Consider the following 14,807-nt stretch of genomic DNA (forward strand, 5'->3'; position numbering starts at 1 on the left):
CCGTGCCAGCAGCAGTTTTGCCTTTAAATGCCCTTTTTTTTCTGTTTGGAGGGCAGGTGGATGCTCCTGGGGGTGGGGGCTGAGTTCAGGGAAGAAGCTGCCTTCTCCCAATCCCCTGGGAGCTCCTTTCTGGGAATGCCTGTCCTGTGTACTTCTCTTCCTGTGGCACACCTGGGATACCAGAAACACAAAGCTTTTCTATTTTCTCCTCACCTTACTATCCTCAGGAGGGTCCCAGCTTTGGGAAATGTGGTCCTGCTTCAATTAGATCCATGATCCATGAGTGGATTCCTCTCCTTGTGGGAAGGCTGCAGCAGCCAGTGCAAAGGTAAGGTGCCAAAAGGGAAACCCATGTGCAGGGTTATCCCAGATGGACCATCCCAGCTGGCTGGTGGCTCATTCCAGCTGCTCCTGGGGAAGGAGGGCAGGGAGCAGCTGTCAGAGGGAATTGCAGCTGCTCTGCCAAATGGGGATGGGAGCCTGGGGCAGGGAACACCTACCCAGCAGCTCCTGGCTCTCCTCAGCTGCTGCTGTGTCTGTCCCATGGATGGTTTTTTCAGTGGGAGATGTTTCCTGGGGATGCTGTCTGGAGAAAGTTCAGTCTGGGAGGGTGGGAGTGGGAAGGGCAGGGAAAGCCCAGTAGGGCCGGGCTTTAGGGAGGCTCCCTTTGGGTGCCAGCAGGATCTGGAATCCTCACGGTGCCAAACTTGCAGCTCTTGAGAGAGGCTTTGCCCAGTCCAGTTCTTGCTCTTCCATTGCTTCACTCCAGGAGGAGCCCTGTGGTTCCCTTCGGCAGACAGACAGACGGGGATTCAGGACAGCAGGAGAGGTCCATCCACTGCATCCACTGGATAAGTGACTTGGAAGGAGGGGGGAGGGGAAGGGTTTGCAATATCCCATTTATGGCCCGTGACTTTGGTGACCTCTCTGGGACAAAGGCTGGATGCACTTGGCTGTCAGATGCTGGAAGGGCAGGATGGGACTGCAGGGAGCCGACTCTGAGCATCCCACTGAGCTGATCTTTTAAGTCCCAACCCAAAGCAGTCTGGTTTCTTGGTTCTGTGGAATAGTGCAGGGATTTGAACAGGACACAAAATGAGGAATTTTCTTTAAATGCGGAATTATTCCTTCCCGATGTCTCCAGCTTGTTTCATGGGGGAATAAAAGGAGAAAGCACGGTGAGTGGTGCGGGAGGCCCGCACCCGGCTGGAGCTGGCTCAGCGCTTCCTTCCCTTGTGCTGAGCTCCCTCCGCCGCGGGCAGAGCCGGGGCCGGGGCTGCTGAGAGCGAGAGGGAAGCGGGGAACGGCCCCGCTGCTGCTGGGAGCCACGGGCTGCACCGGGAACAACAACTGCTCCTGGAAAGGAGAGAAATCCCCTTCTTTCCTCTGGGGTCTCAGTGGGGCCGCGGGAAAGGGGCTGGCAGCAGCACAGCTGGGATGGGACTGCACTAAATGGCCCTTCAAGGTCCTTCCGACCCAAAGCGTCTGGGATTCCTCAAGGGATGCGCTGAGCCTCCTGCCTCCCCTGCTCGCTCACAGCGCCCCAGCATCAATGCTTTCCTGAGGGCTTAAGGAGCTCCATGAATCCTTCGTGCTGTAGCAAAGAGGCTTCTGTTTTGTTTCCCTCTTCTTTCAGGCTGAACTCCCCTCGGGGGAGCGGTGGCTGGTGAGGTGCCCTGGGGCAGAGCGAGGGGCGATGCTGGGCTCGCACCACATCCCACTGCTGCCTCTCTTTGTGTGCTTTATTTACAGTGTCCCAAGGAATGATTTCCTGCTGGGGTGACGTGGATTTTGGCGTGGATTTCCTCTCCCTTCTGTGAACTCGAGCCAGGCTGGGGACTTGAAAGTAAAACGAGATCGTGTCTGGGCAGGGATGGAGACTTGGAAATAGCAATGAGCTGGTTTATAACAACAAAGAAGGAAAAAAAGAGCCTTTGGCCCAGGATTTATTTAGAGACGACAGCTCAGGGCTATGAACGCCCTGGGCCGAGGTAAAAGCAGCTCCTCGGCAGTGGAGATAAGAGGGTCCTTTGGCAGCAACTGCAGGAAGCACTTTGTGTCTGGATTGAATCCACAGGGCGAGGCCATGGGAAATCAGGTCAGTGTGCAGATTTTATCAGTGCTGTGATCACCCCCCACCTCCTAGGCTGGGTTAGAGCAGGAGGGAATCGCAGAATTCTGGAATGGTTTGGGTTGGAAGAGCCATGAAGCTCGTCTGGCTTCATCCCCTGCCATAGCAGAGACACCTTTCCACTATCCCAGGCTGCTCCAGCCTGGCCTTGGGCACTGGGATGGGGCCTTGGGCTGCCCAGCCCCATCCAGCCTGGCCTTGGGCACTGCCAGGGATCCAGGGGCAGCCACAGCTGCTCTGGGCACCCTGTGCCAGGGCCTCACCTCTCTCACAGGGAATTTCTCCCCACTATCCTTCTGACCCTGTCCTCCTTCAGCTTGAGGTGTTAAGGAAGGGCCAGGAGGCTCTGAGGCTCTGACACTGCAGGGATGTGCTGCTGCCTGGGGAGCTGGAGCGCTCGGTTTTGGGGGACGGGGTCAGAAGGGATAATGGGGAGTTGTTTATTCTTGTGGCTCTCCCCAGCCTGAGGGAGGTGCTGGCAGAGGAGGCTGCAGAGTTGGTTTAGGGACCATTGACTTCGCTTTTGAGCAGGAGTTACAGTGAACTTGTCAGCAATACACACGTTAAAATAGTGAGTTGTAATTTCTAATAAACAATTTTAACAATAACAGAAAAGTTGTATGAGAAATCTTCAGTACTTTACTCCATTTGCACAGCAGATTTTGTTTCCTTAGAGAACAGTGGTGTGTCCTCATCCAGGTCTTTCCACACTTTGTTCTTTCTGTGCTGGAGCACGTCCTGGGACAGGTACTGTTGGCACAGGTGCCTCAGGCAGTTTTTGTGGAGGCCAGGTTTTCATGCTGCTGGGTTCTCCTGCTGGTGGCCGATCCCCTTGTCCAGGTGGGAGCCTGGCCCTGGCCAGGCTGGGGGTGTCCAGTCCTTCTGCTGGAAGCACCAGGACAGGGAGGGCAGTGGGGGAGGCAGAGGGGCCACAGGGGCTGAGGCTCTGGGGGTAACCTGTGCCAGTTCCTCACAGTGAGGAATTCCAGCAGGGCTCTCCCCAGACAGGCTGAGGCTGCTCTTTGCCCTGATGCTGCTGGAGTTCTCCTTCTCTCATCCACCCACCCACGAGCCCTCTCCTTTCCAGGAAAGCAGGGTGGGCCATTGCCCGCTGGCACCAAGCCCAGCTCTCCCCACTCACTGCTTTCCCTTCTTCCTCCACGGCAAACACGGCCTCTGCTGGCTCCCTTGGGCTGTGTTAAACTCCCTTTCAAAGGAAATCTTGGAACCACCTGCTGCATTTCCTGTAGCCCCTGCTCCCTGCTTCAGCTCTGCTCTCCCATGGCTGCTGCCAGAGGCAGGATAAGCTCGGTGCTCCCGGGGGTGTTTGAGACCTCAGGATGTCAAGAGCCCTGCTGTGGGTCACCGAGGTGGCTGGGACAGCAGGAGGGGGGATGAGAGCTGGAGGCGAGGGGATGGTTTTAGAATGGAGGGGTTTGGAGTGCTTTTTTTGCTTTGGGCAAGAGCTCAGTGTGCTCCAGGGCCAAGTGCTGCAGAGCCAAGGCTCAGCTCAGCTCCCTCCATCCCTCCAAGGGGACTGGGAAAATGGGGCTCTGCCAAGAGGGGATCAGCCCTGTCACCCCTTTGGAGGCTGCTCTTGGTGCTCTCTGGCTTTGGATGAGCTTTTGGCGGTTCTGGATGAGCTGGGGAACCTTCCCTTGCACTGGGGCCGGTCCAGGTGCTTGTGTGCAGGTGCCAGGGTGGCACCGTGCTGTGGGGGTTGTATCAACCCCCCTGGGGCAGGAGCCTGCAGGAGATGGGGGCTGGAGAGTGGGAATGTCCAGCAGCTGGGGGTGGGGGCATGTGGGAACTGCCTGGCTCAGCCCCCAGCCCCGGCCAACGATGTGGAGGGCTGGGAGTCAGGCCTGGGAAGCTGCAGGAGGGACAGCAGGAGCTGCCCAGGAACAGCCCAGGAACAGCCCATCGGTAACCCCGGGGCCTGGCTGCATCCTGGGCTGGACTCGGCAATCCCAGACTCAAAGAGGAGGAGCACTGGGACCCCCTGGGAGCTGATGGGTGCAGGGGAGGAGCTGGGATGGGCTCAGATTTCATGGGATCTCTGTAGGAGCTGAGTCCAGTGGGAATGAAGGCTCTGGATTGAGAAGCAAGAACACATCCCCTTGGGACTGCCTCGGATGTCCATGGGGGCTGTCAGCTGCAGAGCCCCTGGAGGTGCTGTGGGTGCAGGATGAGCAGGAGACTCTGCTGGGCTCTGTTTGGAGCTCTGGCAGTGCCCCAGCCCTGCTCCAACCTGGCTCTGGGTTCACCCTGTCCGGGCTGTGTCCTGGGTGCAAAGGGGTCAGACCTGTGCTGGAGTACAAGGCTTTATTCTGTCGTCCCTGGGAGCCCCATGCCTGTGGCAGCCCACACTGCCACTGTGTAAAATCCCCCCAGTCTTAGTAGGATACAGAGAGTACAGGGGGAGCTGGAGAAGGGGGCTGTGCCCACTCAGTGTCCATGGGCTGAGCCAGCTGGGCCCTGCTCTGCCCTGTCTGAACCCACCTTTGGCCTCTGGGCTGGTGTCCATCACCCCAGGGCTGGTTTGGTCCCTCCAAGGTCTTGCTGTGACCACTGGGCTCACCCAGAGCTGGAATCCTGCAGGGATTGCCAGGGCTGGAGGTGTGAGGAAGTGGGGACTGTGCTGTCCATGAGGGCTGGAGAGGACAAAATCCACACGGGAAGAGGTGCTTGGTCAGCAGCTGTGCTGAGCTCCTGGTCCTGTGCAGCCTGGCTTGGTCACCACGTGCGCCAGTGCCACGTGCCAGGTGTGGTGCCAGGGCTGGCGACTGCTGCGGTGTCACGGTCCTGCCCTTTGCCCTCCCTGCAGCCATCGCTGCTGTCGCCCCAGGCTTTCCTCTCCCAAACTGAAACTCCTTCGTTCCCTTTCAGAGGCCGATACTGGACCTGCCCCATCCCCACAAGGTGTGCCCCAGGGGTGCCAGCCCTGTGTCCCGGGGTGCTTCCAGCCCGAGGTCCTGGCACCCACACCCCTGCCCAAGGTAGCATCAGACTCATGGGTGTCACCCTGCCATGGGGACACTTTGTCTTGCAGTGGCAGATGTGGCCCTGGTGCCTTTCCTGCTGCAGGGAGCTGTTGGTAGGTGCTGTGCCACCAGGGCTAGGATGTCCCTCCTTGTGCATGTCCCCTGTAGGCCCTTGGAGACCCTTCCTGGTTGACGGCTGGAGGGTGGCACCGAGCACAGCAGGGCCCTGCAGGCAGCCACCCCTGTGTCCTTCTTGGCTCATCCCTCACCACAAGGGACAAATCAGCCATAAGAACCCTAGGCCACCCGGGCCATTGGCCGCTGTCCAGGGGCAGGTGGGAGAGGAGGGGGTGTCACAGGTCGAGCCGGAAGGCCCCAAAGTAACTGGCAGCTGCGTCACTGGAGTCGATGGCCAGGGAGGAGACGGAGACGAAGAGCTCGTCACCGGCCTTGAGCTCGAAGAGTCCCCCCTGGTAGAGCGCGTGGAGCCCGTAGTCAGCCTCGGGCGCCCAGCACTTGGTGCCCACGCCCTTGAGCAGCAGCACGGGCGGGCTGTGGGCCGGCTGCCACTGGATGCACTGCACCAGCTGCGGGCCTGAGTCGCGGCCGGCGCCGCGGTAGCGGAAGTAGATCTGCGCGTACACGTAGTACTTGCCCGGCTGCTCCACGCGCAGCCGCCCCGCCCGGTACGTCATGTTCTGCACGTGGGACACCAGGCTGCCGTGCCCCCAGTGCGTGATGGCGTGGCGACAGGACTGGGAGAGATTCCCGGAGCGCTGGGAGCGTCCTGCAGGAAGGGAGAGTCGCTGAAGGGAGCGACCTGACACGGTCACACGAGGGGAGGGGGTGGCTCTGACTCCTTCCCCCTTATCCAGCTTTGGAGGGCTGGAGCTTGGTGGTCTTGCAGTGAACAGGAGACACCTCTCCCCATCAGCCGTCAAACTGTTCTGGTCCCCTGCCCTTTGATCTCTCCCGTTCCCATCTTGGAGACCCAGCAGTGCCCAGAGGGGTTCCCCAACTCACCATCCTGAGCCAGGCTCTGTGGGCGGAGGGTGAGATGTGCTGAGGGTTTCCCAGCTGTTTTGGGAGGAAGTTGCCCCTCCGAGGTGTTGAAGTAGTTCCGCCAGGCCTCTGCAGGAAAGGGACAGATTCTGTAAGAAGTGTGGGGCCACCCGGACCCATGCCAGCAGGGCAGGGAATGCCCCAGTGACCCACCAGAGCAAAAGGTTATTGAGGGATGGAAAAGTCTTGTCAATCATCAACCAACACATCTGTGAGTGCCACGGCCCTGCTTCCCCAGCCTCTGGACAAATGAACATGGCTATCCCCCAGCCCGTTCCTGGAACGTGTGCCTGTCATGGCAAGTGACAATCCTGGCTCTCCCCTCTCCTGCCCCAGCTTACAGCACCAGTTTGCCCCAGGAGTGGCTGCCCCTGCCACCCCCTGCTGGCCTCCTGGGATCCCAGCTCCCATAGATCACAGCTCCCCTGGGTCACAGCTCCCTGGGTCACAGTTTCCATGGATCACAGCTCCCAAGGATCAGGCTCTGGCCCAGGAGGGACTCACCCTTCACAGCGCTCCTGCGGATGATGTTCTCGGTCACCTGTGCCACAGGGAAGAGAAAGTTCCCTGGTTAAAGGTGACACGGGGGTTCCCCATGCCTGAGCTCCTACTCCAAGCCTCCATCACCTTCCCTGTCACGCTGTCTTTGGGCCCTGCCATCTCCTCCCCATGAAGGGCTTGAGTCCCACTCCCACCTTGAACCATCCTGGCTATTCCCCCCTCCCACTGCTCTGGTGAGGTAGATGGAGAAACTGAGGCACAGGGACAACCAGGAGCTCTCCCATCCGCCCCTGGTCCCAGGCTCACCGTGGCCACATATGCTTTGATGGTGCTGGCCAGCTTGAGGCAGCCCTGGCTGCTGCTCAGCTTCTCCAGGCTGGAGCCCTCGGGCTGCTGATTGAGCACCTGCAGACACCGCAGCTCCTCTGCGCTGCCCGGAGCCTGGGACTTCAGCTGGGACGGAAAGAGAGCGTGATGGCAAACTGGGACAGAGCGAGGGAGCAGCTGGGATCCTGCTGGGGTGTGAGCAGGGGGCAGCTTCCTTCAGCCCGGCTCCTCCAGCACCCGGGCGCTCAGAGAACAACCAGGATATTGGGATCAGTTCAGCCTCTGTATCCACAGCACAGCGCTGTGAGGTCAGATCTGGGTTCATCTCTGCCCTCCTGGTCCCCCGGCCGGCCCTGCCCCGGGCCATTCCCCGCGGGAGGGCTGCGGGAGGGCTCGCAGGCTGTTCCTGCACACAGCTGCCCGCCCAGGTGGCAGCGCATTCCCCCGGGATGGGGCTGTTCCCTTGGGGTGCCCGCGGCGGGTGCGTGTCCGGGCAGGGCCGCCCCCGCAGCTCCCCCGGGCTGGCTGCGGCGTGTGCCCGCCCGCGGCACCGGGACCAGCCCGGCACGGGAAGCTGCTGGAGCGGCTCCAGAGAAAACCACGGAGCTGTTCCGAGGGCGGGAGCCCCTCTGCCCTGGAGCCAGGCTGGGAGAGCTGGGGGTGTTCACCTGGAGAAGGCTCCAGGGAGAGCTCAGAGCCCCTTCCAGGGCCTGAAGGGGCTCCAGGACTGACTCCCTACTGCCAGCACAGATCCAGTGACCGGCCGCTGAAATTAGCCCAAATTGTTCCACTTCAGCGGTTTTCTCCTCCCTCCGCCTCTTCCTTGGGGCTGTGTCTCCCCATTCCCCTCCTCTCCCCGCCTTTCATGTAAATCCCTCACAGCGGGACCTCATGTGACCCAGGGATGGAGACAAAGCCCGAAGGAGGGCTGGAGCCCACTCCGAAGGATGCTCCGCTGGATCCAGACAGGCTGTTTATTCGCCCTGCATCCGTGGCAGAGCTTATCCTTCTTCCCTGTCTCTGGTGTGTTTTGTGGAATGTCTGGCACTGCAGGACCCTTTTTTTTTTCTTGCCGCACCCTCAGGGATGAGGGCGGCTTCCACGGAGCTGCTGCCAGCCCCGAATTTCCCTCTACTCATGGATCTCCTGACTGGCGTTTCCCTCCCTCTGCTGAAGGGTTGTTGTGGGTCGGAATCAGCAGCTGAAGGGAGGGGCTGGCGAGGCTGTTGAAAGGATCAGACCGTCACGGCCAAGTTTGGGAGTGGTTTTGCCCGACTGACCCCGTGGGAGTAGGGAATGGCGGGATCCCAGCACAGCTGGTGGGGTTGCACTGGAGCAAGCAAAGAGCTGCTGGAATGGGGGTCCCAGCATCTCACAAAGGGGGTGAGGAGGATTTGGGGGTCCTGGAGTATAGAGGAGATGGGAATGGGGGGAGGGAGAGATGAAGCCAGAACGAGGGGTCAGTGGGGCCTGAAGCCCAGGGGAGTCCCCCCGCACCCCCATCTGCGGCTGGAGACTGCGATGGGATCGCAGGGCAGAGCCCCCCTCTCGCAGTGCAAGCCTCAGCTCCAGGCAGGGCCCAGGACAAAGGCGCCGTCTCTCCACATCTGCATCGGCGACAGTGTCCACCCCTCCGCCCACGCCTGCACAGCTGGATCTGCAGCTCCGGGCGGAGCTCGGGCAACGTCCACCCCCAATCCACATCTGGACCCGCGGCTCCCTGGGGAGCTGGGGCAGTGCCCACCCCCCCAATCCACATCTGGACCCGCGGTTCCCTGGGGCGCTGGGGCAGTGCCCACCCCGCAGCCCGCACCTGGACCAGCGGCGGGCAGAGGAGAGGTCCGGGAGCGGGCAGAGCCCTCCCGCAGCCGCCGGGACTCCCGGGGCCGCAGCCCCGCTCCGGTCCCGGGACAAAGCTCACCTTGGAGATGGCCATGGTGAAGTAGACGAAGAGGCCGGTGGTGGAGGCGATCTGCAGCGCCAGGATAGCCATGACGGCCACGCTGCCCCACAGCGGCCCGCACCGCCGCCGCCGCTGCCCCCGCGCCGCACCGGGGCCGCCATCCGGACCGGCACCGGGACAGTGGCCGGGAGCGGGCCCGGCAGCGGCACCCTCGGCCAGCATGGGCGTGTCGGAGCCGCCGCTGTCGGAGCGCAGGTACTGCCCGGCGCCGGGCGGGTGCGGGGCCATGGCCCGGCCCGGTCCCGGTCCCGCTGCCCCGGGCTCGAGCGCGGCGGGACGGACGGACGGACGGCGGGGCGGGGCGGGGGGCGGGGCGGGGGGCGGGGCCTGTGGCAGAAGGGGAGGGGTCTCCCGTGGCCACCGAGGGGACAGCGGGGGCCGTGGTGGCCGCAGCGCTGCGGCTCGAGAGGCAGCGGGGCCGCGGGGACGGTGCGTGTCCCCAGAGAGCCCCTTCACGGGTACACAGAGACAGGACACAGGGAATGGCTTCACTCTGCCAGAGGGCAGGGATGGATGGGATATTGGGAACATATTCTCCTCTGGGAGGGGGGCAGGCCTGGCACAGGTGCCCAGAGCAGCTGTGGCTGCCCCTGGATCCCTGGCAGTGCCCAAGGCCAGGTTGGACGTTGGGGCTTGGAGCAGCCTGGGACAGTGGGAGGTGTCCCTGCCATGGCAGGGGTGGCACTGGGTGAGCTTTAGAGTCCCTTCCCACCCAAGCCATTCCATGATTTATGAATATGCTTCATGCCACCATCACAGGATAGTGTGGGAGCTGCTGGGGTGACCCCAGGTGAGAAGACCCCAGGGCTGAGAACAGAGGGTCTTAGGGCTGGATGACACGACCCGAGCCAGGTTTTGGTGATGAGCCTCACATCAGCTCTGGCCACCAGCAAAGGCTCAGAGAGGTCCAGGTTTGTAGGACGGGGGGCAAGAGCTGCTGAGCATCTCCTGGAGGCCTTCCTGGGGGGGCCGTGCCCACTCTGCCCTCCTGGACTGGGCACAGGGCTGCCCATCCCTGCTGAGCCCCAGGCTCTGTCCTGCTGCTGGGTCACATTCCCATTGCTCCACAATAGAAACGTGGAGCAGGTTGGAAAGCAGAAAGATGGGACAAGCTGCTGTTCCCTGGTGCTGCCGTGGCGGCTCCGTGCTCAGGTGAGTCTGTGGCTCCAGGTGCTGTTACCTGTGAAATGAAAGTGAGACCTGAGAAAGCACAGGAGCACTGATATCCCTGCAGAACCGCTCCCTCCTGTCCTGCTGGGCCCTGGGGAGGGTGGGTGGCCTCAGCCCAGACCCCAGCCAGCTCAGCAGCCCCCAGACCATCATGGAGGTGGCTGCCCCATGGACTGTCCCCTCCCCAGGATGTCTGACCCTGCAGTGTCCCCAGAAGCACCATGAAGCCAGGGCTCTTCTGAGCCCCAGGAACTCAGAGCAGGGGATCTCCCACCCCAAAGCATCTGCCAGGCTCGGGACTGATTTCCCTGCCTCTCTGCCAGCTCAGTGTCTACCCAGTGCCAGCGCCCCATCCCTGCCCTGGCATGGAGATCTTTCCCCGGGCGAGATGTCTTCCATGGAGTCTGGGAAGGGGGCTGATCTGGGAGGAAAAGAGGTGACTAATGGTGTCTAAAAAAATCCCCTGACAACTCAACCCTCCTGGTTGTTCTCAGGAAAAGGGCTCAGGACCTGCTGAGCCAGGTGAGGGGGGAAGAGCTGCAAAGGGGACATCTGGGGAACAGCTGCCAGCCTGGTCTAGTGGAAGGTGTCGCTGTCCATGGCAGGGGGTGGAATGTGGAATGGGATGGGTTTCAGATCTCTTCCAAACCAAACCATTCCACAATTCTATGATTTGCCATTTGGGACACAGATGTTTGTGCTGAAGGAACCTGGGACCACTGCTCTCTGTGCTGCTCCATGGGATGGGACAGGGGCATGGCTGAGCTCTGCTGAGGGGCAGAGGGAAACCAGGAGCAATCAGAACACTGGAGCCTGGGGCTGCTCTCTTGGAGAGAGAAGGTTGGTCTGTGAGTCAGGGCAGACCAGAACTGAAGCTGTGCAGAGAAAATTGGGTGGGGGCCAGGGGGAAAAGCATGCCTCAATCCTGGCTGAGGAGTTGTTTTTCACTTCTAATGTTTCCTGGTCTGTGCACTGGGAGAGCCGGGTCAGGCAGAGCCTGGAAATCTGTTTCCTCAGTGGCCCGTGGTGCAGAGCAAGTGCAGGGGAACAGGAGAGGGGTTTGTTGGGGTTTCCTGGTGCTCTCAGTGAGTCTGGGATGGGAGAAACTAGGCAGGAGATGCCGACATGGACGTGGAGCTGTGTCTGGGATTTCCCAGCCTGTCCCTTGGATTCGCTTCAGTTTGCTTCAGGCAGGATGGTGGAACGTGCAATTTTAGTTGTTCTCCATGTTTCCTGGGATGGCCAAGGCAGACCCCCTGAGCTGGGTCAGTGCAGGATGCTACTCCCGGGGAGGTCCCAGGGCTGGCTCCTTTCAGCCCAGCCCGGCGCTGGTTCGGCAGCTGATGACTCCGAACAGGGCTGACCACACGGTCCTCCCTTAGGAAATGGCAGCCCCTGCGATGTGAAGTCATTGCGTGCGGCTCAGGAGCTGCTGTAACCTCCCTGGAATGTGCCCTCAGATGTTTGTCTTTCGATTAGAACCCATCAGTTCCTGTGCTGTTTTTTGGGAAAAACCTCTTCCTCATCACACCGCACTTCCAGCGGGAGGCTCAGGCGTCCAACCTCCTCCCTCCAACCTTGGGAGCACCCCAGCCCTTCCCTGGCTGTCTCCTGCCCGCGGGCTGGGGCCAGCGTTTGTTTGTCCCTGTTATCACAGAGGAGGTGGAGACATTCCCTGCCTGGTGGCATCGGAGCTGCTCCAGAGCTGCTCCAGGCTCACACGTGCCAGCTGGAGGGATGGAGGGATGGGTGGTCACCCAAGTGGGACAGGACATTGGCTTGGACGGGCACAAGCTGATCCTCACAGCCCTTCCTGGCCTCTGGCTGGTGGAGGTTGGGAGCCAAGGCATAGGGAGAGAGGGAAAAGAGGAGCAGAAGGGCTCTGTGGGGACCCAGGGGCGCTCCCTGCGCTGCTGGTGGGAGTTCGGCAGGGACAGGATGGATGGAGGAGCCCCGTAAAACCCTGGACATGCGAGCTTTCCCTGGAGGGGTGAGGAGCAGCAGCCTCTGTAACATCCCAAGGCAGGACAGCAGCTCCCGAGACATCCACGCCCCGGCCAGGAGCGTCCCCGCACTCCGGCGATGGATGACAGGCAATGACAGGACAGACAATGACAGACACAATGACAGGCAATGAGAGGCAAATTCTGCTGCAGCTCCTTCCCTGGGCTGGGCTCCCCGGTCCCAGCGGCTCCTGGCACAGCTGATCTCCTCGCTCCCTCTAGTGGGATTGGGATGGCTGCGTGGGTTCCTGCCTTGCCTGCCCACACCTGTGTCCCCGTTCCTCCTCTTGATGTCCTCCCGGAGAACATCCCCACGGGATTTTTTTTTCCCCTGCGACAAAGCCCCCCGCACTTCCCAAGCTGCCCAACCTCCTGGGGAAGGAGAAAAACATTGTCCCGATCCCGCCTGGAGATTCCGAGTTGAATCTCCTGAAGGAGCAGCGCCCCAGCCGTGTTCCGTCCTTCCCACAGCCCTGCCGGGAGCTGGAAGGGCTGCTCCAGGAAATGGTTAAAGCCCCGGGTTTTGTGGCTGAGGTGGGATCCTGAGGAGAGGGAACAGGGTGAGGCCATTCCCCCGGTGCCTCCGAGCTGGGATTTGGGGGTTTTACACCGTGGCAGGTAGAGGAGGGACGGGAGGAGGCAGCACCTTGGGGGGTTCTGTGTGTTGGGTTTGGAAGTCCTGTAAAGGGAAGAGGGACGGAGGGGAAGGAGGAAGAGAGGAAGAGGGGAGCAAAGGAGAGGAGAGGCGGGAGAGGGAAAGGAGTGGAGGGGAAGGGAAGGAGAGGGGAACGGAGAGGAGGAGAAAGGCGGGAGGAAAATAGAAGAAGCAGAGGTGGAGTAGAAGAGAGACGAGTAGGTGAGGAGGGGAAGGAAAGAAAGGGAGGGAGAGGAGGGAAGGGGAGGGGAGGAGAGGGAAAGAGAAGAGGAGCAGGAGGAGGAGAGGAGCAGGGGGCGGAGGGCAGGCCCCACGCGGTCCCGCCCAGAGGAGCTGCCCCAGGCTGGTGGCGGAGCTGTCGCCCGGCGGCCCCGCAGATGTTCCCCGTCCCCTTCCTCCTCCCCCTCCTGCTCGCCCCCGGCAGCGCCGCGGCCGCCCCGGGGGTCACAGGCGAGTGTCAGCCCCGGGGCCGGGGTGGCCGGGACGGGTCGGTCCCGTCCGGGTGCCCGGCTCTGCCCCGGCCGTTCTGGGCAGGTTTGGCCGAACTGGGCCGCGGGGGGAGGCGGGCGGGCCCCCCTGTCCCCCCCCTCATGGAGCCACTCCTGGCTTTGGGAAGCTTTTCCTGGCGCCTGATTTAAGACGCGAAGGCGACTCCAGGCTCGGGCGCGCCTTAATCCCGGAGAAAAGCTTTTAGGGGAAGGTCGGGAAGGGACTTGCGGCTTTTCTCGGCTCTCAGCGCAGGTTCCCGGCAGGGGCCCGCGGGAAGGGGGGGGTGGGGGGGGGGGCTGTGCTCGGGGGTCCCACAGCTCCGTCTGTGCCCCCTAAAGCAGGAGGGAGCATTTCCATGGCTCTGCTGACAGATTTGGGGCTGTGGGTGGGTGAAAAGCTCAGCAGGGCCCGGCCAACGTGGCTTTAGCCCCAGAGCATGGGCAGGGGGGGATTCAGCCCCTCTGCCCCTCAGTGAGACCCTGGCTGCAGAGCTGCCCCAGCCCTGGGCCCAGCACAGGAGGGACCTGGAGAGAGCCCAGGGGAGGCCACGGAGCTGCTCTGAGGCCCAGAGCCCCTCTGGAGCCAGGCTGGGAGAGCTGGGGGTGTTTAGAGAAGAGAAGGATCCAGGAGAGCCCCTTCCAGGCTCCTCAGAGCCCTTTCCAGGGCCTAAGGGGGCTCCAGGAGAGCTTGGGACAAGGGATGGAGGGGCAGGACAAGGCAAAAATGCCTTCCCGCTGCCAGAGGGCAGGGTTAGATGGGATACTGGGGGAAATTCTTCCCTGTGTGGGTGGTGAGGCCCTGGCAGAAGTTTCCCAGGGCAGCTGTGGCTGCCCCTGGATCCCTGGCTGTGTTCCAGGCCAGGTTGGACATTTGGGCTTGGAGCAGCCTGGGACAGTGGAAGGTGTCCCTGGCCATGAAACAGAGTGATCTTTAAGGTCCCTTCCAACCCAAACCCTTCCATGATTCATGATTCTATAAATAATTCCCTCCACAGCTGAGGCAGGAAGGGCTCCTGCAGCACCTCCCAGGTGGATGAGGTGGGATCCCCGCGGCTGTGGCGTGACTCCTGTTTCTCTTCCAGCCCGCACGCTCGCTCCCTGCTACTCGGCCGACCTGCGCCCGGCCGCGGGCAGCCTGGTGTCGGCCGTGGGCTGCACCGTGCTGCTGACGGCCCCGGCGCTGCGGGGCAGCCGGGCCGTGGCCTGGGAGTACCGAGTGGGCTCGGAGGAGGGGGTCATCCTCACCTACGGCTTCCGTCACCCCCCCAACGTGTCCCGGCTCTACGAGAACCGCGCCACGTTCAACGAGTCCAACCTGTCGCTGCAGGTGGTGCTGCAGCGCGGGGACAGCCGCCTCTACCGCCTCAGGGCCCAGGAGGAGGCCACGGCCTGGTTCCATCTGCACGTTGTGGGTGAGTGGTGCCACGGCCAACCCTCCTCCGTGCTTGGGAGCCGGGATTGCCACGGCTTTGAGCGCTGACACTGCCTCTGCCTCTCCCAGAACCGCTGTCCCCGCCACAAAT

General features: G+C 61.9%; 1 protein-coding gene across 1 annotated transcript; it reads right to left on the minus strand.

Annotated features, from left to right (window-relative positions):
- Positions 1-2,690: 2,690 nt before the first annotated feature.
- Positions 2,691-9,196, minus strand: LOC136562413 (tumor necrosis factor ligand superfamily member 10-like). The gene is made up of 5 exons (XM_066559223.1): positions 8,927-9,196; positions 6,985-7,131; positions 6,682-6,718; positions 6,139-6,246; positions 2,691-5,902 (listed from the first exon to the last, which is right to left on the minus strand). Exons 1-5 carry the CDS (start codon positions 9,194-9,196, stop codon positions 5,469-5,471), a joined length of 996 nt encoding a protein of 331 aa, XP_066415320.1. The 3' UTR covers positions 2,691-5,468.
- Positions 9,197-14,807: the final 5,611 nt, after the last annotated feature.

This window comes from Molothrus aeneus, chromosome 14 (genome assembly GCF_037042795.1).
Source record: "Molothrus aeneus isolate 106 chromosome 14, BPBGC_Maene_1.0, whole genome shotgun sequence".
NCBI lineage: Eukaryota > Metazoa > Chordata > Aves > Passeriformes > Icteridae > Molothrus > Molothrus aeneus.

Bases quoted from the DNA above. Each gene is read 5' to 3' on its own strand.
- LOC136562413 (XM_066559223.1), bottom strand. From the start codon at position 9,196: ATGGCCCCGCACCCGCCCGGCGCCGGGCAGTACCTGCGCTCCGACAGC. The intron at 7,132-8,926 runs GTGAGCTTTGTC...TTTCCGTCCCAG, and splicing joins TCACCATGGCCATCTCCAAG to CTGAAGTCCCAGGCTCCGGG. The intron at 6,719-6,984 runs GTGAGCCTGGGA...CCTGTGGCACAG, and splicing joins TCAAAGCATATGTGGCCACG to GTGACCGAGAACATCATCCG.